Source organism: Nansenia antarctica (assembly GCF_963989245.1).
Source record: "Nansenia antarctica genome assembly, chromosome: 4".
NCBI classification, from domain to species: Eukaryota; Metazoa; Chordata; class Actinopteri; order Argentiniformes; family Microstomatidae; genus Nansenia; species Nansenia antarctica.
Genome location: NC_137689.1, coordinates 55,221,253 through 55,248,300, shown reverse-complemented (window position 1 = coordinate 55,248,300; position 27,048 = coordinate 55,221,253). Strand labels below are relative to the sequence as shown.

The following is a 27,048-nucleotide window of genomic DNA, read 5'->3' as shown; positions in this document are numbered from 1 at the left end:
ATCGAGCCACTTCCCAAATACCTGGACGCCATCCGGGACTTCCCCAGCCCGGTCTCCACGACAGATATCAGAAGCTGGTTCGGCCTTGTAAATCAAGTGACTAACTACGCCCAGTTGCGCGATACTATGGCTCCTTTCAAGCCCTTCCTCAGCCCACGCTGCAAGTTCGCATGGTCAACCGAGCTGGAGGAGGCCTTCCAGGCGTCTAAGCATGCCATAATTGGGGCCATTCGCGAAGGTGTAGAGATCTATGACATGCAGAAGCGCACCTGCCTCCGCCCCGACTGGTCCAGGCGAGGCATTGGCTACTTCCTTCTCCAACAGCATTGCAGCTGTGCCTCGGGCGTGCCGGACTGCTGCCCGGGAGGTTGGAGAATCACACTCGCTGGGTCTCGCTTCCTGTCCTCCGCGGAGCAGCGTTATGCGGCTATCGAAGGGGAGGCCCTGGCCGTGGCCTGGGGTCTGGAGCAGGCACGATACTTCACGCAGGGATGCGACGATCTCGTCGTGGTCACCGACCACAAGCCCCTGGTGAAGATCTTCGGGGACCGCACACTCGACGAGATCACAAACTCACGCTTGTTCAGGCTCAAACAGCGTACCCTCCCATGGCGTTTCGAGATTGTTTACCTCCCTGGCGTGAGCAACCATGCCGCTGACGCTGCCTCAAGGCACCCTTCCCCCTCGGGCTCGGCTAGCGGCCTCTCCCTGGAACCGCCAGGCGTGCCTGACACTGTCGAGTTGGCACTCATGGCTTCCATCTGCGTCGATGCTCAGGAGCTCGGCGCCGTCTCCTGGCCCCTCCTCGCGCAAGAGACAGCGGCTGACGCATGCCTCGGCCGCCTGCTGGACATGATTGAGCACGGGGACGGAGTGGACGCGCATGACCCTGCCGTGGTGAGTTTGTCGCCGGTCTGTGACTCCATCTATGCGCAGGACGGGGTCTTGCTGTATCAGGATCGCGTCGTGATTCCCCTATCCCTCCGCGGGAGAGTCCTTCGACACCTTCATGCTGCCCACCAGGGGGTTTCGGCGATGGAGCAGCACGCCCGGGCCATAGTCTACTGGCCTGGGATGTCTGGGGATATCCGCACTGTCAGGACCGGGTGCGCGGACTGCAACCGCAATGCTCCATCACAGGCAGCTACGCCCCCTCTGTCATCTCCGCCACCGTCCACCCCGTTCGAGGCAGTGTTTGCTGACTTCTTTGATTACGGGGGCCGCCACTACCTGGTCGTCGGGGATCGGCTCTCAGGCTGGGTGGAGGTCCTGGGCGCTGCGGCCGGGACTGATGCTGGAGGCGCAGCTGGCCTTGTTCGCCACCTCCGCTCATTCTTCCGGACCTTTGGGGTGCCTGAGGAGCTTTCAAGCGATGGCGGCCCGGAATTTATGGCAAGCCACACTCAGGACTTCTTCCGCCTATGGCAGATCAGGCATCGTGTGTCCTCCGTCAGTTTCCCACAGTCTAACGGGAGAGCGGAGGTCGCTGTTAAGACTGCGAAGCGGCTTCTGATGTCCAACAGTGGCCCGGCGGGCAGTCTCGACCAGGATCGCTTCTTGCGCGCGATGATACAGTTGCGTAACACACCCGACCCAGACTGCAACCTCTCACCAGCACAGATCATTTTCGGTCACCCCCTTCGAGGCTCGCTCTCCTTCGTTAACAGGCTGGAGAAGTTTTCGAACCCGCATATCCGTCCTCTCTGGCGTCAGGCATGGGCTGTGAAGGAGGATGCCCTTCGTACGCGGATGTCCCGTACCACCGAGTCTCTGGGGGTTCATTCAAGACCACTTCGCCCTCTGGCACTCGGTGAGAGGGTGTTCGTCCAGAATCAGCAGGGCCCGAGCCCCAATAAGTGGGACAGGTCTGGGGTGGTGGTGGAGTCGCTTGGCCACGATCAGTATCGGGTGAGAGTTGATGGCTCAGGACGCCTGACGTTGCGCAACCGGCGGTTCCTCCGTGGCTACACGCCAGTCGCCCCATGTACCCAGCGGCTGCCGTCGCCGCCTCCCCTGCCTCCTCCCTCCCTGGACTCTCTGCCCCTAGCTACCCCCTCTGGTCCAGTGGTGCCCCAGGGTGACGCCCGGCTGGGGACGGATGGGCCCCGTGTTGCTGTTCTGGGCCCCTCTCTGCTAGGGCCTTCAGGCGGGGCGTCGTCTCTCCCCGCGCCCCTAGTTCCCGCTGGTGTGGCTCCCGCTACACCTCTTCCTGCGCCGTCGCCACTGCGGCCCGCCCGGCCGGCCCGTGCTAGGAGGCCACCTAAGCGATATGAAGCTGAGTCTGGCCAATGGATTTGAGCCCGTGGACCCACGTGGATTCGTGGCTCCCCGGTCTGGGGGGGATGCAGGGTGGAGTGTACTCCCGACCGCTAGGGGGCGATAGTATTGGTTTATGTGTTTAGTACTCTCTGTTAAGAGGTTAGAGTTAGGAGAAGTTGTGGCGGCCATTGTGGATGCCAGGTGGTCCGAGGATACACGCTGTTTCTCCTATCTCTTTAGGACGTGTTTGCCTGTTATACGTAAGTCTGTTATTAGTTATATGTATCTTATTATCAGATTGTGGTTAACAGTAATCGTTCATGTTTGTTTATATCTTGTTATGTATGTCTTGTTTTGGTAATTGTATTTACTCATACGCTGTATTCCCACCCACAGGGTGTTGACATCTTTGTCTGAATAAATAGTATAAACCGACATTGAGGAGTCTTCTTCAGTTGCTGCTGTGGTAAACTTGAGGGTGCAGCAAACATGTCCCTAATGTTTACACATTTGGCAGCATCTGCCTCGAGTTTCTTTTTGTTTTTCTCCCTAAGTTTTTCCCAGCCTCCCTTCCGTTTTAGTGTGCTTTTGCGCTCCATCTCTCTTAGTATCTATCTAGTAACTATCCAGGCTAACTAAATTTATTTTGCCGGCCGGCTCGGCCCAAAACTACCGCGAAACTGAGACGGAGGTCTGGTGCTGCGTGCGTGCGTGACCCCTGACCCCCTTCTCTCTGTTGATTGGGCCAGCCCAGTGTCTGTATAGAAAATCAACCAATGGGCCGCTGTCCCTGATTTATGGGCCGTTCAATGATAGCTTTCGATTTATGGGCCGTTCGATGGTAGCTTTCGGCCGGGCCGGCTGGTAAAAAAAAAAAAAAAAAAAGTTTTTTATTTTTTTTATTTTTATTTTATTTTGCCGGTCGGCTCGGCCCAAAACTGCCGCGGCCCACCGGGCAAATGCCCGGTATGCCAGATGGCCAGTCCAGCCCTGTCTAGAACATCAGCATTTACATGGCGTCAGCAGATGAGATGATCAGACAGTTTAGAGAAACGTCAAACACACTGGCATATTGATATTGAGTAGCATAATGATATCCTTCATATACTTCTGCCTTTATTATTATTATTATTATTTATTTATTTATTTTTACTTCTGTCTCATTATTAGTTTTTTTAAATATCTAGTCCACTGTCTTGTCCAGGCATACAGTAGACTGTGTGGATGCTATTCCACTGAGCTAGGGGTGAGGTATGCATGCAGGGAAGAGCAGACCCCAAACACACACTTTGACTCTTTTCTGAGGATACTGATCTTGTTTCGGGGAGGGGACTATTTGGAACTTATATACAAGCAGTAGTGCTTCATGGCGTTTCGTAGCATGTATCCGCTCCACAATGTATCAACTATGGAAACAACATACTGTAACTTTTCTAAGGCATGTTTGTCTGCTGTCATAAACCTGACTTATTCTATTGTACCATAAGTGGGCAGGGTATGGTACAGTATGTTATGTTATGTGTAAGATGTGGTCTATAGTTGGGGCTGTGGTGAATCAGTCTGATCAGTTTCACCATCACAGCCAGCTTCATGTTTTTGACCCTAAACTTAATATACAGGAATCGGTCACAGATCACTGAAACCCAGTTCTGAGGCAATACAGCCCTGGATACATTCCTGTATACACATTCAGAGTTTTAGCAGTGGGGTACTTTGGCAGTGTGCCTCGCTATTCATACCTCGGCCCTAGCTATGGTGTAAAGTGGGTCACATTAATAAGACCATGGCTTAACCAACCAACGTGGCTGTAATTCTATGGTAAATTCAGTCTATTTATGTCTGAGTTTGAAAGAGACAGACAAGTGATAGGAATGCAACTGATGTCGCTATAGTCATCCTGTATTGCAAAATACATTGAATGGCAGTTGAAAAGAGTTGGTCCTTTCTCTACCTCACTACATCACATTTAATAAACAATGGACTTGCTATCCACAAGTTTGTATTTTACAATTTTCCTTGTAGAATTATAGGCCTACAATGTTTTGTAACAATATCTCCAAAAGCCATGTAGCTGTAGCCAACAGTATAGGCCTATCTAACAGAAGCTAAGATGTATAGTAATGTGATCTGTCTTGAGCCAGTGGGCTTGAGCTGGTGTGCACTGCTGACCCACCAATTCAATAGCCCACCAACCGGAAAGCTTTTGGAATTGTCTTTTGAGACACCAAATAAACAAAAAAATATTTCTATCAAAAGCCCAATTCTATGCCACGACTCGGGGGAAATTACCCACAGTCAACTATTTTAGAAACACTGTTATAAAAGGAACATTTCAGGAAGTCAGGAACTGCAATCAGTCCGTGGTCTGGCACTTTTTTGTAAAATCAGTTACACTAGAAATGCAATTTCAAAACTGAATTTGAACAAGTTAACAGAGGAGATTCACCAGATGGCCACAGTATGTGGCTGTTCCACAGAGAAATGCATGGATGCGGGGCGCCAGGCTCTCCTATATGCTGAGTAAACATTGGTGACTGATGTTAGATCAATCAAACAAGGATCCAAAAACACACTAGTGACAACTATGATGATACTCGAGTGTTTTTCATCTAGTGAATTAAATGCTGAAGCAACGCATACTAACTGTTTGTGGGTAGAACTAATTAGACAGAAAATAACTGGCATGCTTAGAGTAATGTTCAATGGCAAAAACATGCAGAATCTTTCTAAGTGTACTTCTTCAAGAGGATTCAAACGGTTCTGTGTTAGCGAAACACATTGCTGATAACCAGACTAGAGAATGGTAGCAGCGCCATCCTGTGGTTTAGTTGGGCATTACCACCGTTTTTTGTCAATTGGTTCCATCAGTGACTGATTCTCAAGTGTTCCCTCTCATTTGGCTATAGTGTGTATGAGATACAGGGCCTCCCTGAATTGACCGCTACATGTTTTATTGCGTTCCAAATCTAACTAACATCCTGTTAAGGTAATTGAATCAAATGAGTCAGAGCTGACTCAACAAATGAGACATTCAAGCTAATTAAACAAATGGACTTCAACCACGGGCCACTAATAAACATGTCCTGCTGAGACAGGTGGGAGGCAGAGATCAACAAGGTAAATATTTTATGCTCTTTAGAGATGTGTGTAGCAGCTCTCGCTCTCTCTTGCCAACATCAGTAATTAAAGCCTTTGGTGGGATCAATAATGAAATGCAGGCAGGTGTAATGTCACTTGTTTTCTGTTTAATTAGTATACCAAACTGTGAAAAAAGAAATCATGATCGGTCTCTGAAATGCAAGGGCCAGTGAGGACGGAGCAGGGAAATTCGGCAAAGCACCAATCATGTTATGGCAGGATGATGTCATAGCTGAATGATGTCATCGTCATTCTACTCTCCTCCAGACAGCTGCAGCATGATCTTGCGGTAATCACCAGAAGTGTCTCCCTAAACAACACAGGGGAATTCAGTTTGACTTGCCAACATAAAAACAATTTGGCATATCAATTGATTGGCATCAATCTCTTGTGGCCAGTGTATCTCACCTTGATGAAGGAAGAGAGAGTCTTGCCGTATATCTTGAGGAACTCAGCCTTGATATCCAGCATGTCAATCTCAGCCCGAGCGATCATGATTCTGATCAGGATGGAGTCTGTGGTGCCCATACCCTGAGACAGAAGGAGAAGTCAATTACTAACATAGCCTATATTATTATAGTCATTCATTGGTTGTAGGAAATAAACACTTGTCTCACAAATGCCTTAAAAATATATTTTATTATGTTACCTTACCTTCATGGATTTGTATAACCGCTCTGCAAAGAATGCTGGTTTGTTTCTTATGCACTTCACTGCAAAAACAAAATAGATTTGTTCATCACGCACAATATCTCTGAGAAGAGCAAATGTGACTGTTTGCATCATGTACCTCAAATCTGTATGATTCTTTTCATCAGAAATCATTTGGCTTATCTGTCTTTGGTACACTGTGAAAGACACTGAATCCGATCTGATCAATCAGACTGACCTATTGCCAGGAAGACATCCTCCAGACAGCCAGACATCTCGCTCTTAATGCTGGCCTCAATGTCCTTCCCTGAGACCTTCTGATACTCTTCAAACACTGAGAGATAGATACAGAGAGGGAGAGAGAGAAAGAGGCATCAATTACAGTAAACGGCTGACATGATGAATAAGCAAGAGAATTTGTTCCTCAAATCGCCACAGGGGGTCTTGCTAGTGTGCAGAACATTTTGTATAATATATATATATATATATACACACACACATACATCATAGTGATGAATTGGAATGTTACAATTTCTTTAATTGTGTAGTTTTATACCAATGTCTGGTCTAAATGTCATGTGAATAGCTGCAATGGAAATAGTATAGCATCAACATATGTTGAATAAAAAAATTGCCATGTGTAGAATACTTATTTCCTCCACTGTGAACCGTGTCTTATATTCTGTTTGTCTCTCCTCTGTATTTTTTGGTAAAATAAATAAATAAGAGAAGTGGTGACTGAGGATATGATATCATATGATATGATATGAGGATATAGAAACATGTGGTGTGTGTGTGTGTGTGTGTGTGTGTGTGTGTGTGTGTGTTTGAGATACCTCTGAGTAGGTGGTTTTGGTTCCTCACACAGAGAACAGTAAGGAACTTGACCTCGTCTGTTCCCCAGCGGGCCTCCCCAGCCTCATAGATGTCCTGAAAACCACAGGAGAGACATTTCACAAACCAACAACCGGTACATAAACCCTCCACCTCATCTGTGGGTGTCGATCAGTGATTCTCACTCATCTGTGGGTGTAGATCAGTGATTCTCACTCCTGGTCCTGGAGAGCCACAGCAGTGTGGCAGGCTTTTTCCTCCAGCTCAGTAGTGACACACCTGATTCAGCTAATCAAGGTTTTGAAATTGATCAGTTGATTAGTTCAATCAGGTATGATAGCACGAGGCTGGGACAAAAACCAGGACCCACTGGTCTAGACGCTCACCTTAGCGTCCTGTACAGCCTGGGCCGCGTCCACCTGGGTGCCCTCATCCCTCCCGGCCTGTCAGAGAGAACACCACCACAGCCAGGTTAGCATGTGGTTAAACCCGAGTGTAGTATCAGGAAGCGCCACTAGGAAAACAAATCTACAAATCTAAAAACATCTACCGTACTAGACTTGTGATGGGAGTGTGAAGGGAGGCAGGCCTGACAGTTATGTTGGACAACACATCACACAGCTCTTGCTTCATTTCCTCTGTTGCAATGTAAGGTTGCAATCAAGGTTTGTGTCTAATCACTGCGATTTCATGAAATGGTGTGTTCTCACCGTCAGCAAAGACACCAGAACCCTCTGGAACATTCCAGAAGTATCACCACAGATATCGTCCTCCAGAGTATTCCCATGTTCTGCAAAAGATTCAAGATTCCAACCACTATTGGGTTAATGAATGTGTAACTACTGTATATCCAATAAATAATGTCATCAAACTCCAGTGTCTTGTACTACAGTATAGGACTGTATGCTACAGTCATGACAAAGAAGTACTGTATGATTAAAACATGAGTTAAAACCCAGTGGTCTGACAAGGTCATTATAACTGCAAGAACATCCGAAACTCTCTGTCACACTGACAACAGCTAAGGTAGGAAACAAAACATTCATATGGGTATATGGAGGACAACTCTATGATGAATAATTAATGAGGCATTGTGTTCATACTGTTTGTTTCATTGTATCTCCTTCCATACATTGTAAAGATGACTAGACACTGATATGTTATATCATATATCATGCACATTATACAGGAATCAATGAGGTATTGACACTACCACAACTTGAATGTGATGCTGTACATCTACAGGAAATTCAATTAATTGTACACAGAGGCAGTGATGATGCTACCTTTTTTGTAGACCTCAGTGATGATTCTAATTTCAGCATTTGTCCTTGAAGCCAGGATATCAATGAGAGCAGCTTCCTCTGTTCCAGCTCCCTAAAATTCAGCGATAGAAATATGGAGAGCTACAGTTCATGTCATCGAGTAGTGTGGAACTATTCATTAAGAGGTGGTTCAATTCACATTCAATGAAAAAAGTATGTCAACATCAAGTGAAAGACGCTTCATAAGTCCATTTCAGTAATCCATTCACAACCAGTCAGCGTCTGACCTTAATAGCCTTCCTTAGCTCATAGGCGTCATACACAGGGGCAGTCATCAGGAGGCCCAGCACCACTGACTCAAAGTTTCCCGTCAGCTCCGAACGCAGATCGTCAACCAGGTCCTGGAAGACAAACAATGGTTTAAATATTAACTAAATATAGTGCAGGTTATTTAAGGCGCTTCACCAAAACATAAATTTTAAAAAACGACAACAGTCTGCAGTGTATAGTGATTAAGCAAGGGTTTGGGATGGGTGAACACTAACAGGGTCACATTCAGATTGCTCTGAATGTGTGTTTTTGTGTTTCCTAGATGGTTCAGACATGCCAGATGTGTGGCTGGTTCCAGAGGGGTGTGGTTGCTGTAGAGCTGCTGGACATCTGACTTTGTCCACGGAGAAGCTGTTCTTCATGAGCCAAGCCAGTGGCTGAATGTGTCCCAATGACTCACTGTTTCTGCCTAGGAGGATAATCTTTGCCCTTTCCTGTGGCTTCCTCATTCATGCATTGGCCCTCTCAGATAACTTTCAATTCACCCACAGCACTTGTCAGCTGGTTATCTCTCACTGTTAGTAGAGCAAACATTCATCAGACTCTATTTCCATTTCCATTTCACACTTCCCTTTATTTCAGACTCCATTTTATTACTGTTTAACAGCGGGCTGTAATTCTGCAATTTCTCTCATTTACTTAAGCACACACTGCAGTATCATGACAGTAATGTCAATAACCTCTTCACTGGAAAGAGAGACACATTGCAGCATACAAGCCTCTCTCTGTCCCCTGTCTACAACTGATACAATGGACATCTGTGTTCAGGAATTAATGGTTAACCCTAGAAGACACCTAGTATCAGCAACCCAGACCACACCTAAGGTTAAGACCACACATGTCAGACATTGCAGTTTCATTTGGGGAAGTAAACACTATTTACATGACTTCCTACTCCTGCCATGCACTATACAGTGGGCTAAAACATAAAATAATCGTAAAACATAAATTACCCTCCAGACATGACTGTCATTAGCATCAGACAGCCAGTGTTTTTGTTTGGAAATATTTGAGGAAAGGCCAATAATTCAAACTGAGATATGAGGGTGACAGTACACGCAATTCTTTACTATTTCTTTTCTTCAGTTACAATACTACCAGAAGACCACATTACCTTCCCCACGGACTGTTTGTAGGCCTCCTTGATGCGTTGCCTCTGAGCAATTGTACGATGCGCCAGGACCCCAATGACAGCTTCCTCATCAGTGCCTGAAAGAAAATATCACAGCATCGTATCACATCATACACTGCTGCTAAAATACACTAATTGAACACTTTATTGGGAACACTATACTAATACTGGGTATTACTTTGCTCTCAAAACGGCCTCAATTCTTTGTGCCATTGATTGCACAAGATGTTGGAAACATTCCTTTGAGATTCTGGTCCATGATTGCATCACAAAATTCCTTCACTTTCACAAGTGCACTTCAAGCTTTGAATCTCCCGTTCTACCACATCCCAAACGCTTTCTATCAGATTCACACCTGGTGAGGGGAAGGCCACTGAAGAACACTGAATGCATTGTCATGTTCATGAAACCAGTTTGAGATGACTATTGCTTTGAGACATTATCATGCTGGAAGTAGCAGATAGCTACATTAGAAAATTGGTAAATTGTGGCCATGAAGGGTTGCACAGCAACAATATTCAAATAGGCTGCAGCATTCAAGCAATGATTGATTGGTATTAACAGGCCCAAAGTGTGCCAAGAAAACATTCCCCACAACATTACACTAGCTGAATGAATGAGAAGCTCTACATGTGTTCCTAACAGACTCTCGAAATGTAGCTAGCAGTCCTAGCATTCTATCACACAGTTCAGGGACATAAATGGGGACCTTCTCTTGCCCATGAGACACCCTCCCTGATCCCATGGCAAAGTTGTTTATCACCATCAATGTATGTGCCTTCTGTTTCTAATATAACTCACACTAGAGTCAGGTGAATATAACTAGGTCTCACTAACAGCATCAGCATTCCAAACATGGTGCCAAGACTGGCCTACTCAGAAAAAAAATAAAAACATTGTGCAGACTTAATGAATGAGCTATTACACCTAGCATTCTGCCATACACATTTTTAAAAGAAAAAACAAAACACATAAAAAAGATACAGCAAAAAGACAGTAACCTTCTGAGAAAACAAGAGAAAGGCAAGCTGTAAAAAATGGAAAGTAATCTCAGGGCACCCTCAGAGGAATGAATGAGGTAATCTAAATGGAAACAACAGCTGGCCTGTAGAAAGGTCTAGCATTATAGACTTCTCTGGTACTGTTAACAGGATAGTGGGTTTTGAGGCTTTTATGGAGAGGAGAGATGTGATGGCATAAAAAATGTTTTTAAAAATTGTTTGGCCGGTGACTGACGACCATACTACACCAACAATGCGCTGAGATATGTTATTGGGATGATGACCTACCAGTCCCCTTCATGGCATCTCTCAGTTTCTGGACATCCTCCTCTGGTTTGAATGTTTCTGCCTCAGTCACAGTTCCACGGTTGCCAATCTGCAATGGGACAAATCCAAATGCCACACATCTTCCCATTAATCCCACAGCAAACATTTGCCCAATCCCTCTCTTACTCTCTCCTCCTTTCAGACACAAACTGTCACATCCACATGAATCTACACAACTCAAAAAAAGATGAGTGAGCATTCAGTAACCGTGATATTCATCCTATCGTCATGTTAATAACACGTGAAGCTACTGTGTACATTCCGGACTAAATCTGCTGTGAGGGCATTTAAGAGTCCTGCACAATCGGGTAAAACATATTACAGCACCATGCCATTCATCTTTCATGCAAAACTGAATGAAAATCCTGACTGAACAAACAACTCTCCCTGAGTATGTAAATGTTACCAAATATTATTACTATTCATAGATTACTCACTCACATTATAGGTGTTGGTCATGGGGAGGGACTTACCGCTGCCATTGTAACGAGATGATATTTTTCCAAACTTCTGAGATAAAAATGCTTGGGGAATAAAGAATGAGAAAATACAAACATTTTAATGATCACTTATGATACCTCATTCATGTTAAGTTGCACACTTTCATACAATATCTGTGACCATTTAATTGCAGAAAAGAGCTAGACAATACAGCATCATAATAAGGCTTTTGTAAAATTGTTCTGTTCCTACAATACAATAAATCAGCTCCTTATGTTGAGTTAAGTTTCACTGAGGTAAACAAGCAGGAAAGAGTAAACACTGTATTAAAAACATGACACTCATTAGACACACATACATTTCGTCATCTGTTCTCGGTGTGTTCATTACAAGTCTCCTCACAGGTCATTTCATTTAGCTGTGGTCATTAGCTATGGGACACCACCTGTACTTCCTCCACTTAGGAAGGTAGGTCAAACTTTTGGCATTGTCCTGCTCTCTACAGATCAACTTACCTAGTAAATGTCACCCTACACCTTATCAGAAACATGGGTCTGAGTTTTCTCATTTTCCAAATGTGAAATCAATCGATAGTGTCCAAGGAATGTGTGTTTAAAATGATACCTGTGCCAAAATCTAGTAGACTCTAAATAATAAAACAAATCGAGCAAATTATTATAAATGATTATTTACCCAGGAGTTTGCCCTTAGCCCAGGGGATGTGATTCTGTAACCATGTAACCAGTAACCATGTTTACTGTACACACCGGCACAGTTTGTTATGAAAATAGGGAACTATTTGACTGTAACACCCTCTGTCATATTTATCTATTCAAAATGACAGAATATCAATATAGAATAATGGAATCATGTAGTTCTCAAAGTTACCACTGTGACAACTCAATGCTCACGTTTGACTACATCAAACCTTTAATAGTCAACAAACTTAACTCGTTTCAACATATTGTCGGTCTTAATAAAGCCCGTTCAATGTTTATGGCTATTCGACGGGGCTGCGGCCAGCGATTAAAGAATAACTTCAGAGGTTTTGTACTTTCAGTGAGACACACCCTAGAGAGGAAATGTTTAGATCTTAAGAAACATAACATTTGAAACGAATATATTTCACCACAATATAGCATGAAAATGTAAACTTACCGTAATGACAGTAGAGACGACCTGCCGTTCTCAAAGATGAACTGAGAAGAAAGATGATACTTCCCTGTTACCGTTGGTTTTGTTTTATAGGTAAAGAGGCAGGATCAACCGTATGGCGAGTGGGTGATGTTTCCTTGTCCCAGTGTAAGGGGGAGGAGGGGCTATGATTACAACATGATGTCAATGTATTGCAGATCAACGAACTTCTCTGTGATTACAGACCTCAAATTAGATTAGTTGATCAAGAACATAATATATATAATAATAATAATAATAATAATAATAATAATAATATATACCATAGGTGACTTTTTCAGCGACTTATTTTCTGGATTGTATGCATTCAATTAATTAATCTATTTGTTTAACTTTTGAGTTTATTTCATGTTTTCCATTCTTTGTTTGTAGGCCTACGTCCGCTCCACAGAGTGTAATCTTGGAACATTTGCAGCAAACGTGATTGACAGCGTCCAGTTTGAGATGGCAATGCATGATCCATCCCCTTTTCTTCCTGTACATTAGAACTACAGATCCCATGTTTCCCCACTGATGCGGCGATAAGAGCTAGCAGCGGGTCTCTGGGATGTTGTGCTCGTAGCAGCCAGCTAAGCGTGTATATTACACTGAGCTACCAGCGAGGTAGATTTTACTTTTATTTATCGGAGGCTGACAAACCGAACTGACATTTGCAACCGACACTACAGCAGAATTGCCGTTTCCTGCCAATTAGGTAGGCATTTCCTGTTGCGAAATTGTAGATGGCAAGCTAGCAGCTAACCCGCTAGCCAGCGGACCGTTAGATGGGATGGTTTGTAGAAAGCTGTCTGTATTAATACATGCAATGGGTCATTTAACGTTTGCCACACGACATTGAATATGGAAGGATTAGGTAACGTAGACACGTTGCGTCAAGGATGTTTTACAACTCTTATCTTTAGAGGATAACCTGTATAACCTTAGCTACATGAGATGTCATAGCCACGGACATGGAAGGATGCTGCTGCAAGCCACGAACAGCCAGACTGATGTGATGGAGACATGTCCTCCCCAAGATGATAGCTAGCTAGTTGGCTAAAGCTGTTTGTTATGGTAGAGCTAAATATGGTTTTAGTCTTCTATCTAATTTATATATCACTAGTATAGTCTGTGAAGCCAATGGAATAATAGTGTTTATTCTGTTCATCCAACGTCGGAGTTATTGCATTAGTCATCATCATCATCATCATCATCATCATCATCATCATCATCACTGACAGATCGCTTACTAGCGACGGAATCACAGCGTTCTGCATCTGCAAACAGGACTGGTTTCAAACGTTGTCTTCCTTGTCCAAATCGCAAGGAGCATTCGTGAAATTCAGTGCAGGATCACTGTCATCTTTGAATAAGCAACTGAGGAATCCCCTCATCAGATCATGAGGAAGTTCTTCGATTCTCATTCTCGTCGGGAGTTGGTCAATTCTGGACCTGGTTCGGGAGGAGGAGGTGGAAGCAGTGGATCCAGCCATGCAGGTGGCAATTTCATTGGACGTGCATTCACTATTGGGCGGTACCAAGTCACTGTTGATGAGACATTGGCCGAAGGTAAGATGTAAACAATGTAATGTTCATGTACGGTATGTTGTTGTTGGCATGACGTGTGACTTTTTGGTCGAACTGTAACTGTCTGCAACAATGTTTCAACCAGACAGGAAGGCATTACTGTACAGAATGCAACATAATGGAAATTATGAAGAGTTAGATTTCACAATGATGGCTGCATCATTGACAGCAGTGCCGCCCCATCTTCCATGAAGTCCTCTTATCCTATGTGACGGACCATCTCCCCAGTTCAATATGCATTTCAATGTAAGTGGATACACAATACAGAGGTTCCTGGCATTTTGTAGTGTTCTTTCTTAAACAATTGGCTTTCTCATCAGCTGTTTGGAGGATGAAGTGTGTTGCTGCTGTGTAAGATGAATACTTAGGCCTATCTGTCATCTGACAGCTCTGTCAATGTTGGTCAATGCAATGTTGGTCAATGCAGCTCTGTCAATGTTTAATTTGGTAAATCCCTCAGCAGGAAAACCCCTTACGTATGAGGCGCTTGAAATTAAATGGCCTCTTTTGGGTGTATGATTTATGACAACAACTGAGTAACAATAAACGATACTCACTCAAGACATGGCATCTCACTAATAGGCGCTACAGTAAAAGCTCTGAGATGCTTGTGGGATACAGTATCAGAATGGAGATCACTTTCTCACATTACAGTGTAGGCCTAGGTCTAGGGCATAGGCCTATATACTTGATCCAACACCCACTACTCATAGGCCAAGGTAGGGAAATGTAATTGAAAAATGTTTGGCAAACTAGCGAAAACAAATGCAGGCTAGTGCTAGTGTGTTTTGGGAAATAATAGTTTAGTAGATCAGTTCTGAATTGAAGTGTTTTTTTGCCCAGCACACCCAGCAATAGCCTACATATTTTTTGATAAGAGAGATTATATTGATTACGGCTATTTTTAGATTATTTTGAGTTTTTTGCCAGACATTCCTGAACCTTAAACCAAAAGTCGGACATATGGGGGTAATACAGATGTTCTATTGCTTCGGTTTCCTTACTACACAATCTGCATAGTGCCGATTGTTCAATGGCCAATATGGTAAACATTATTTTGGTTGCAATCATTTTATACTGTATTTAAAAAAAGAAAGTCACCTATCGATATACTATATATAAACTATATAAGTGCAGTCCATACAGTGTTTCCTCTACATGCATTTCATCGTGGCGGGCCGCCACGATGGAATTTCCTCCGCCACCATGCAGATTTCTCAAAAAAAAAAAAAAAAAATCTCCAAAAAAAAAAAAAAAAAAAAAAAAACATTTTAGCTGATTAAAATATATCTGATCCTAGATCAGCGCTATAATGGATGTTGACTAAAAGTGCACCTAAATCCACGCCCATCTCTCTCTAACCGCTGATCCAAAATCAGATTAATGACATTCAGTTGACGACGTGACACAAGGGCTCCTGATTGGTCTAAATGTGAACTGTGGTATTATTGTTATTGTGTACAGGCCACCGTAGTGACATCCGGGGGGTATTCCATCAACATCGCTAAAGGGAAAATCCAGGTTTAGTCTGATAAATCTCGCGAGAGTTCTTACAAATATCCAGGCATGCTTGAGTGTGTTGTTGACAATCGTTCATGTCCTTCATTAAACGTTTAGCTTTGTCATTTGATACGCCGCCTACGACTACCATCTCTCTGCACTACAGTAAACAGTTAATCAGTAACGTTAGCCGCTTTTGTGCTCATGTAGGCCTACTTCGTATTATATTATAGCTGATGATCTTTGTGTGTGTATGTGACTGTCAGTCACAAGTTTATATTCTGTATATTCATTATTTATTTTTTTTGGCCATCCTCTAGTTTTGGCTGTGATTAGAAAAAAAAAAAAAAAAAAAAAACGCTGTTTTGAGCGCGCGTGCGCGTTTCATGCGCGCGCACGCGGTCAGCACTACCCGCCACCATGGTAAAAATTCCTGGAGGAAACACTGCCATATCTGTTCCCAGTAATCCTGTATCCTATACCGTGCAGTGGTCAGTGTTTCTGACCTAAAATGAAACTGGTACACTAATCTATTCATACTAATCTTTTTCAGCCATTTGTGATTTTCAATCTGACAAACTAAATCCTTACCTTCTCCTTTTCCAATGTTCCTCTTCCAATTTTGTGGCAAGGCTGCAATCAGTTGATTGTAATTTTGGATTGAGCATTGCAAGATCTTGTCTTGGGAATATGAATACTGACTAGCCTATGTCTATTGCTCCATCAGCCCATTTTATTGGTAAATTGCATGGTAAAGAAAGTTGTTTATCTTTCAGTGATCCAATATGTAGTATGTTTCATCATTGGGTTTTAATCCCGAGAGACTAGAGAAATTGTCCAAGTCCTTAATAAAACAGTAGCCTAATCTGGATTGAGCACTCAAGAAAAAACTTGAAGCGTTCGCATACATTCAAACCCTAAATAGGCTATGCCCTTGATCGTATTATTGGATCTGCTTTTAGTTGCTAGTATTTTGGTTACATAATAGTCACCAACATTTTTATTTTGGTGACTATTATGTTTACACCTGGGGTTTCTGTATCCATTTTATAAGAGATCATCCAAAATTTAAGAAGTCAAGCCTTTTTTAAATGAAATCTAATCGCACTTTAACAAAAGCCTTTTCGAAATTCGCTATGGATACCAGGCCTGGTTACTCACATGTTTTATAATAACCTAGGCCTAACCCATGAACTGAATAAATTCCGAAGGCACATTTGAAAGTGTCCCACACAATAAGAGGATCAGCTGTACACTACATGGCCAAAAGTATGTGGACACACGAACATCAAACCCATATGTCCTTGTTGAACATCTCATTCCAAAACCATGGCCATTAATATGGAGTTGGTGCCCCCTTTGCTGTTATCAGGGGTGCAAACTTGTCACCTTTCTGCTAAATTAGCCGTTTTTATCTCAAAATAGGTCATCCATGTGAATTGTGTAGATCTGCAAAAAAGATTTTATTTTTTTTGGGGGGGGGGTCTAAGTCTCATCCAAGTCACATGACACGCGAGCTAAATAATCTCCCTGTCTGCTGAACTCTGCTGCTGTTGAAATAACTTTTAGCTTCAGTCAGCTAGGTACAATTCCAGACAGCATAGAGAACACAGTCACAGTAAACTGTTTTCTAAGTAGCCTAATTCTGCAGGTGTTGAGGTCAGGGCTGCCGCTACTTACACACGCATCATTGTTAGACCACCGTTAGTGCTAGCGGTATCTATTTAACACCATTAGTGCTAGCGCTATCCCCCCCCTAAGGTTAGCCGCCCAAAAAATGGGTCACCTTTTTGGGCCATCACCAGTTTGCACCCCTGGTAAAAGAAGCTATATCAAGAGACATGTGAAATACAGTATGAATATGTATAAATATACAGTATGCTCAACGGTAGTCATTCATAATTTTACACTGATTGCATCAACTTTTATGATTCAGCTTCATTGTACATCATCATAACCTCAGTCCCCATTACTACTGCAAATAAACTCTTGCAAATGCAGGTACCCCTGCCAGGTCATACCTTGTGTGTTAGATTCAAATTGTCTTTGAGAAAGACTAGGGTCTTGAAAAGAGAATTCTACCTGAGCCTTCTTGACTTTCCATTTAGTTAATGTGAATGTTAGTTTCTCTCAACTTTAGCATAATAACCCTGCAAAAATTGTCATGCAAACAATGTTTGTTTGTGGCATATCTGTTATGTAACTTGGATTGCAGAGATGAGTGTTCGGCCTACGAGAACTCAGTCACGGTAAACAGTTTTCGAAGTAATTCTGCAGGTGTTAAGGTCAGGGCTACCGCTGCTTACACACGCATCATTGTTAGACCACCGTTAGTGCTAGCGGTATCTATTTAACACCATTAGTGCTAGCGCTATCCCCCCCCTAAGGTTAGCCGCCCAAAAAAAAAGTGTCACCTTTTTGGGCCATCAGCAGTTTGCACCCCTGTGTTATACCAGCCTCCACTCTTCTCGGAAGGCTTTCCACCAGATTTTAGAACATGGCTGTGGGGTTTCACTCGCATTCAGCCATAAGAGAGCAGTGAGGTCTCTTATGTGATAGTGTGTTAGTGAGGTCAGGCACTGATGTTGGGCAAGAACGCTTGGCTCGCAGTCTGCGTTCCACTTCATCCCAAAGGTGTTCGATGGTGTTCAGCTCAGGCCAGTTAAGGTCTTCCACACCAAACTCGGCAAACCATGTCATTATGGACCCCGCTTTGTGAACAGGGCGTTGTCATGCTGAAACGGGAAAGGACTTTCCCCAAACTGTAAACATACAATTTTCTGTAATCTCATGAATTTCCATTCACTGGAACTAAGGGGCCTACCCCAAACCATGAAAAACAGCCCCAGACCAATATTCCTCCTCCACCAAACTTTACAGTTGGCACTATGTATTGGGGTAATATTCACCTGGAGTCCGCCAAACCCAGATTTGTCCGTCAGATTGCCAGATAGTGGAGTGTGATTCATCACTCGCGTTTCCACTGCTCCAGAGTCCAATGGCGGTGTGCTTTACACCACTCTAGCCGACGCTTGGCATTGAGCTTGGTGATGTTAGGCTTGTGTGTGGCTGCTCGGCCATGGAAACCCATTTCATGAAGCTCCTTACGAACAGTTCTTGTGCTGACGTTGCTGCCAGAGGCAGTTTGGAACTCGGTAGTGAGTGTTGCAAGTTGCAACCGAGAACAGACGATCTTTACATGCTACACGCTTCAGTATTCCGTGGTCCCTTTCTGTGAGCTTGTGTGGCCTACTGCTTCACGGCTGAGCTGATTGTTCTCTAGATGTTTCCACTTCACAATAACAACACTTACAATTGACCGGGGAAGCTCTAGCAGGGCAGACATTTTACGAACTGACTTGTTGGAAAGGTGGCATCCTATGACAGTGCCACATTGGAACTCACTGAGCTCTTCAGTACGACCCATTCTACAGCCAAAGTTTGTCTATAGAGATTGCATGGCTGTATGATTGCTTTTATGCACCTGTTGTAATGGGTGTGGCTGAAAAAGTTGAAACCACTAATTAGAAGGGGTGTCCACATTTTGGTTATGTAGTGTATAGTATATTATGATAGATAGGTAGATTCATCTTTTTCTTAGATATACTGTCATTCAAAAGATGTTGATTAGGCTACATGTTCAGTATCCCCATCCACGTGGGAATTAGGTAAGAGTTATTTGAAGGCCAACTAAATGAACAATACGTTTTAAACTTTTGGGTGAGAGAGAGAAAGATGCAAGGAAATAGTTGAGACAAGACAACTAGCTTGACCTAGCTTATCCTTCTCCATACGTGTTAGGGTTAATATATATAGGCTATATCCACTAGTTCTAAGGCATCCATAATAGTTGTGACCACTTTGTGTGCAGGTGATAATTTAGAGTATGATTTCCTTTACGGTCCATTGATGTAGGCTACTTGTAGGCAACTACTGTGTTGTAGTCACCTACCATAATAATAGGATCATGTGTTGCTTGTAAACTCAATAGGTTGTTAGAATATAGATACTCTCAAAGTAGTGTGGATCATCATTATTTGGACCTTTATAGATTAACAAGCCATATTTGTTTATCGTCCAACAGCATTTTCAAGAAGAACAAACTACCTAGCAGACCTATTTTTTCATCAACGTTGTTTTTAAATAATATCGTCACGCCTTTAGATTTATTTTGCCCATGACAAAAGCAAGTTTCACCCCCCCCCCCCCCCCCCCCAGTCCCTTTTCCACACAATTTCCTCTAACACTGTGGAATGGGTTTCTTGTAAACAAGAAATCTGATAGGCTACTCTTTGTCCTTTAACCAAGTAAAAACGGCTCTTCTTTTCTTGTTAAACTGTTACAGTTATAGCTAAATTATACTTATTTCACCACAGGTTTCTATAATAATTACCATTAATCCTGCTAAATTATCAAGAAAGTGAATACAGCTCGATATACAGTGGCTTCGGAAAGTATTCAGTCCCTCCCCATGACCAACACCTAATGTGAGTGGATCTATGAATAGTGATAATATTTGGTAACATTTACATACTCATGGAGAGTTGTTTGTTCAGTCAGCATTTTCATTCAGTTTGGCATGAAAGATGAATGGCATGGTGCTGTAATATGTTTTATCCGACTCTGTCAAATTGAAACCTACCATACGTACAGTACTGTAATCTAGGCTACACACCTCCTCCTCACAACCAACCACGGTGGAGTACACAACCAAGGAGTGAATACTGTAGTTTGTGTGAGAGAAGAATGTTGCATGCAGAGAAAATGCAGTAGCCTATATCTGCATTGTCCTGCTCAGTCCTTTGTGTGGAATGTGTTCACCAGTTTTGTAATTGTGATGTACTGACACACTTTGCAAAAGTACTCAACTGTGCACTATGAAGGTTGACATTAGTGGACTATCACTTTCTACCATTTTGACACTTTCTTAACTAGAAAGACAAATTGCAACTCATGGGGCCGGTTTCACAGACAAGGCTTAAGCCTAGTCCTGGACTAAATCACACTTTCAATGTAAAATCTCCATTGAAGATGCTTTTTAGTCCAGGATTATGCTTAAGCCTTGTCTGTGAAACTGGCCCATAATGTCTTCTACAGTATGGTCTGTCCATCCTTCTGAAGCACTGCATTGCAGAGTGTAGGCTGATACTCTGAAGGAACAGAGTTGAAGACCCCCTGTGTAGTGAGGTAGAGAGAGACATTCTGTCTGACAGACTGTTGACATACTGTGTCCCTGCCCCAGTTTAAGCTCAGCACCAGCCATTGCTGCAGCCCTTCACTGATCTACACTGCAGTTTCAATGCACTGAAATTCAACACTGATAGCTACGGTACATGTCGATGCAAAAAGCTTACCACCAAAGTAAAGATCTGCTGGAAAAATGTGTAACCACAGTGAATTCAATACTAGATGGTAAATATAGGCCTATATTTGCCCAGGGGCAACTTCGTGATCGTTATGGTTGCACACAAAATAAATTAAACATGATGATGCCACAAAGGCAGTGGACAAAATGTTGTTATGGATGCTACATACAACACTCCATTGTCTAAAAGGTAAATCGTTAGGCTATGATGCTAGTAGGGGTGTAACGATACATCGATTCACATCGATACATCGATTCATTGACTAACGATCTGATTACATCGATGCAATGTAAAAACATCGATCTATATCGTCGCCATCTTTTTTTTTTTTTTTTTTTTTTTTTTTTTTTTTTTTTTTTAAGAAAAACCTCCCAAAGAAGAACACTGGAGGATATACTTAGTGATCTGTCAATATGCACTAAGAATGCGGAATTGTTTACATTTGTTTTGTTCTCCAGCTGAAATTGCGTTTGGTTAAAGAAGAATGTATATAAGATGTACTGCACTGTACTGCATTTGCACTTATTATTTATTATTATTTTATTATTATTTATTATTATTGCACAAATATACTGTAGGTTAAATGGTGACCTTGTTTCAGTTCTAACTGTTAAAAATACTGTGTTTATGAGACAGTAAAAAAGTGAACGTTTACAAAAATCCTGCCTTAAAAAAGGGGGGACAAGTTCTTCCAGTTTTGTTTCATAGGACATTAATGTTTTAAAGCTGAATATCTCTTGTTTGTGAGACTAGTGAACGGGTCTATTTTTCTTTTTGTAACAGAAGAATACTGTATAATACAATATGATTTAAATGCTGGATACCTGGAAGAGCTCACAAATAAAATGGTCAAATCATATTCTAGTTGTTTTTGTGAGTTGATAATTGTGTTAGATTGGCATATGATATCGCGTCATATCGATCATATCGTCATATCGATCTTGAATCGAATCGAATCGAAATCGTATCGTGACTGACATTGTGATATCGTCAAACATTGTATCGTCATACAAACAAATCGATATAATATCGTATCGTGATGAAGCTGGTGATTTACACCCCTAGATGCTAGGTCCACTTTATCTCTTATATTCTACTGTTTCTCTAATGTAACATTGCACTTACAAGTACTTGTGTTGCTCTTCTAATGGTTGCCTCTGAACACTAATGGACTCATTCCGTCTCGCCGTCTCACCCACAGGGGGCTTTGCCATTGTGTTTTTGGTACGAACAAATCAGGGGGTGCGCTGTGCCCTCAAGAGGATGTATGTCAACAATGAGCATGACCTGCAGGTGTGCAAGCGTGAGATCCAGATCATGGTGAGTTGCTTTGTAACTACCCCACGGCATGCTGGGAAGTTTGCATGTTTACTCTGTCTCAGCTCAGCTCACCTGGAAATGTTAATTCAGTCAAAACTGCTGACACATGACACAGAAAAGAGGTGAATGTGCAGTATTGGAATGGACACACACACACAGACACACAGACCCATAAACATAACATTTATTTATTTGATCATGTGCTCTTGCAGAAGGACCTGGTTGGCCATAAGAACATTGTGGGCTATTTGGACTCCACTATCACAGCTGTGGGAGCAGGGGATGTATGGGAGGTGCTCATCCTCATGGACTTCTGTAAGGGTAAGTGGAACCTGAAAAAGAGAGGGGAAGATTTCATGTTTAGCATATACAGTATAGCATCCCCCTCTCAATCAGATCTGCCCCCTCCAACAATTCCTTTAAATCCAGGCTTAAAACATACTGATATTCTTTAGCGTTTCCTTAATGTGGTTTTGATTTGCGCCCGTTGTTGTTCTTTATGTACTTTCTATGTATGTCTTTATTCTTATGTTATTGTGATTCTATATAGGCCTATTGTGATTGTATTGTTATTTTAATCCATGTACATTACTTTGGTCAGCAAGTTGTTAAATAGAATCAAATGTATCTCCTTAGCCTGCAGTCGAAGGCTGTAGCTATTTGGCATTTTTAAGTGATGATGCTTGTCCACATGAGGGCGCTCTCTCTCCAAGTATTCGGCTTATCAGCCATTGGACACCAGTCACTTCTGTCTGAACTATAAGTGGACAAAGCTTACAGTGTAGGTGTAACAGCATTTCATCTTATGCCGCTTTTCCACTGCAGGGCCGACCCTGTTCTTTTGCCTTTCTCCACTGCCAACCGAGCCGTACCAGGCCATAGTACCTGTGCCATTTTTAGTTCCCGTTCGGGAGGGGTAGCTAGTGGCGCTTTTCCACTACCGTGCCGGGCCTCTTGATGCCGGTTTGTTTTGCTTTCTTCACTGCCAACCGAGCCGTACCGGGCCATAGTACCCGTGCCGTTTTTAGTTCCAGTTCGAGAGGGGTACTTTCGGTACTTTTGTGCCAGGCTGTGTGTGACGTGTGATGCTACAGACCGTTGATTGGTCAATGGAAATCGTCAACATCGTCATCCCATGTTCATAGACTTCATCGCTAACCGCCATTTTTAAATACCACAACAGATTTCACTCTCGGAAAATGTCACTTACTGTTTCTGTAATAACTTATTAATAAAGATTTGAAAAATGATGATAACCATCTTATTATCTTAGTTTAATGTCATTTCAATGCATCATAGAACTTTTATTTACAACAAGCATAACAACAAAAATCGCTATTATGGCGATGTGCTGTGCCTATGCTAGACCGTTCCTCAGTCCAGCGCACTTCATCATCCCCCTTCTAAAACTACCATCCCCCCTTTTCATCCCTTATGTAATTTTATCAATGAACATGGTATTACTGTTATTTCAACATTTAAGCCTCTTTCACACATAGTTCCCTATCATTTCCATGGAATCCCAAGCTGTGCCGACCAGGCGTTTTCGCCGTTCACTCATGAGCCAAATGCCGGTAGATTTGCGTCTTGCTCCCTTTAACACATGTCGGCGTTTCCCTGGTTGCGCAATCTACTATAACTACTAGATCTACTAGAACTGAAAGCTGCAAGTAACAGGCACGTAATATCCATATGCTGTATAAATACATATATTTGACTACCAGCAAGACACCGGAGCACTCGTATCTATAACAAACACGGAAATTGTATGAGCCCTGCCGTCAGTCCAATGGGAGCGTCAAGCACAGCCTTTCCGTAGAAATACATTGCTCCCTGTCTAATGTTATGTTTTAAGGCTGATCTGTGCATGATAGTGCTGCATTTTGACATAATTGTTAGCACATTTCCCCCCGTTGAGCTGTATACCGGCACTTATTAAAGTGAAGTGCTCTTATGACACTTAACCCCTCAAACTGTCACCGCTCGTTCCTGGTCTGTGTATAATGGAGAACATATCCTACCCGTACCATACCGAACCTTTCAAATGCGTGCCGTGCTGAGCCGTACCGGTCTGGTCAATGGAAAAGCGCCATATGGCTCTTGAGAGAAACTCAGAACTACACAGATGAGTTAACTAGACAGATAAGATTGCCAGACTGTGTTTACCACCTCAAATTAATTAATTAATTAATGCCCAGCCAAATCCATGTTTAGAGGTAGCTAGCTAACATTACATTGATCATACTCGTAAGACTTTTCACTTTAAAAAAATGCGGGTCGAGAGAGAAGTAAGAAGTTTCAGACTTTTATTCTGAATTTCTTTTTTTCAGACTTTCATTCTGAAATTATTTTTTTAGGACTTTTATTCTGAAGTTATTTTTTTAGGCTTTTATTCTGAAATTATTTTTTTAGGACTTTTATTCTGAAATTATTTTTTTAGGACTTTTATTCTGAAATTTCACCGACAATGCATGTCTAGCATAATAATAGCGATGTTTTTGTTATGCTTGTTGTAAATAAAAGTTATATGATGCATTGAATCAATAATCTTTATTAATAAGTTATTAGAGAAACAGTAAGTGACATTTTCCGAGAGCGAAATCTGTTGTGCTATTTAAAAATGGCGGTTAAGGGTGAATTCTGAACATGGGATGACGATGTTGTGACGATTTCCATTGACCAATCAACGGTCTGCAGCGTCACACGTCACACACAGTCTGACAAATGGGGCTTTTCCACTACGGTGCTGACCCGGGTCAGCCCGCTTCGTTCCCCTTTTCCATTAGTCGTCCCAGGTCAGTTCGGTCCCAGGTCAGCTCGCTTCTTTAGCTCCACATCGACCCCAGGGTCTACAATTTCATATCCGGGTCTCTTTGCCAGGCTGCGTGTGACGTGTGACGCTGCACACCGTTGATTGGTCAATGGAAAATCGTCATCCCATGTACCATCCCATATATTTCTTCACTAACCGCCATCTTGAAATACCACATTCACTCTAGGAAAATGTCACTACAGTTTCTGTAATAGCTTATTAATAAAGATTCGGAAAATTATGCTGACCATCGTATTATCTTAGTTTAATGTCATTTCAATGAATCATATAACTTTTATTTACAACAAGCACAACACAAAAATCGCTATTATGCACCGTCTTTGCCCGTGAATAACACCGGCTGTGGAGGTGGTACAAACACAATACTCCTTTGCTAACTTCACCATCTGTCTACGGTCATTTTGAGCCCTTAACCACCGCGCTGACACCCCGAGAAGTTATGCTTTTAACCGTAAACTCGATGAACCGGGAGTTCACCCGGCCGCTGCTGCTGTGCTGTCCAGCCATTGTCGCCGTTCACTCATGAGTCAAATGCCGGTAGATTCGCGTCTTGTCGGCGTTTCCCGATGATGATACTACAGTTCATAAAGCAGACAAGTGAAGGCAGTGGTTTTAAGGGTTCAAAAAACATGACTTTATTATGTGTACATAGCTTCCTCTCTCTCTTTCTCTTTCTCTCCCAAAAAATCACGGCTGTTGCTGTGTACACCCGGAAGCTTTTTGCCAGGCTGCGTGTGACGCGTAACTCCGCCTACTATCGTCTACTCCTCCTACTAGTCCGAGTCGGTTTGTGTATAATGGAAAACCAGAACAGATCAAAGTGACCCGACCTGACCTCGAACTGATCCGAACTGCACTAACCCGGGCTGCTGATGGAAAAGCACCAAAAAAGTACCTCTCTCTACCCCTCTGAAACGAGAACTAAAACGGCATGGCTCGGTTGGCAGTGGAGAAAGCAAAACAAACCGGGCTCACGCGGTACGGCACGGGTCGGCACGGTAGTGGAAAAGCGCCATTATCTGTATAAAGGGCTACTTAAAATTCAAGTCTCTGTATGTGAATTAATTCATTTACATCTAATGTTATTTTGTTGAGTATTTATTAAGAGATGGTGCGTTCACCAATGTTTAGGTATGCATGCAAGTCTGAAGATATTTATCCAAACAGATACTTTCAAATACTATGTACTTTCTAAGTTCTGGACTTAAAAGAGGGGTTTTATCACATGGTGAGTATCAGTATTGAGCATGGTCTGTTGTTTGGACATATAAAATGTAGATGTTAAAGATCTTCTAGTGCAATATTTTAAGGTAGTACAGAGTGAATGCTTGTTTTTTTCCTTCGGCACACAATAATGGTCTCAGTATTTCTTTAGCCTGTGAATGTCACTTAATTTGTTGAGTTTAAATTGTAAGTCAACTTGAACCCAGAGGCTGACAAACAGCTATTTCCCCCAAGCAATCAGGCTCCTGGGGACATGCGCTGGTGCAAGGGTCTGCCACCCCTCAGCCAAACCCACGCTCACTGCGGAATTGAACGTATTGTGGTATAATAAATACTTCACACAACTGGAATACTTGTGTACCATTGGACTAATTTACTACCATAATGTATTTCATATCATCGTACTCTGCATAGCATTTTTGCATCTAAGCCACTTTAAAATCTGTCACTTTATTACTTTATCAATGTAAGAGGTTCTATATTGAGGAACCAAAGCCAAAGAATTGTACTCGTGTGTACTTGTACCGTAAGATGTAATAAAAGCAATTCAGATTCTGAATTGTAGGGAATTCACTCGAAGAGGAAGAGAACATCAATTTTCTAGATTGCAGGAAATAATTGCTATTTCAGTTACTCTACAAAAGTAACAAAGAGGAACTGCCGCTTT

General features: G+C 42.6%; 2 protein-coding genes across 3 annotated transcripts in view; one reads left to right on the top strand and one right to left on the bottom strand.

Annotated features, from left to right (window-relative positions):
- Window positions 1–5,484: 5,484 nt before the first annotated feature.
- Window positions 5,485–12,677, bottom strand: anxa4 (annexin A4). 2 transcript variants are annotated; one of them, XM_080528225.1, is made up of 13 exons: window positions 12,537–12,677; window positions 11,379–11,461; window positions 10,899–10,986; window positions 9,592–9,686; window positions 8,435–8,548; window positions 8,169–8,259; window positions 7,593–7,672; window positions 7,269–7,325; window positions 6,885–6,978; window positions 6,287–6,382; window positions 6,052–6,110; window positions 5,806–5,928; window positions 5,485–5,707 (listed from the first exon to the last, which is right to left on the bottom strand). In XM_080528225.1, exons 2-13 carry the CDS (start codon window positions 11,394–11,396, stop codon window positions 5,651–5,653), a joined length of 972 nt encoding a protein of 323 aa, XP_080384351.1. In that variant the 5' UTR covers window positions 11,397–11,461; window positions 12,537–12,677; the 3' UTR covers window positions 5,485–5,650. The 2 variants fall into 2 exon arrangements, with proteins under 2 accessions (XP_080384351.1, XP_080384352.1); XM_080528226.1 differs by having other exon boundaries at window positions 11,411–11,461.
- Window positions 12,678–13,951: 1,274 nt separating this feature from the next.
- aak1b (AP2 associated kinase 1b) overlaps window positions 13,952–27,048 on the top strand; it is a gene marked incomplete at its 5' end in the record, with an annotated part of 44,227 nt that continues 31,130 nt past the window's right edge. Inside the window, 3 exons of the mRNA XM_080529467.1 lie at window positions 13,952–14,120; window positions 22,206–22,324; window positions 22,537–22,645. Coding sequence (XP_080385593.1) covers window positions 13,952–14,120; window positions 22,206–22,324; window positions 22,537–22,645 — 397 coding nt within the window. The remainder of the gene's footprint in view (window positions 14,121–22,205; window positions 22,325–22,536; window positions 22,646–27,048) is intronic.

Excerpts from the sequence above, each read along its gene's own strand:
- anxa4 (XM_080528225.1), bottom strand. Across the intron at positions 6,979-7,268 it reads AGGCTGTACAGGACGCTAAG|GACATCTATGAGGCTGGGGA; the intron begins GTGAGCGTCTAG and ends TGTGGTTTTCAG. Across the intron at positions 6,383-6,884 it reads CCAAAACCACCTACTCAGAG|TGTTTGAAGAGTATCAGAAG; the intron begins GTATCTCAAACA and ends TCTATCTCTCAG.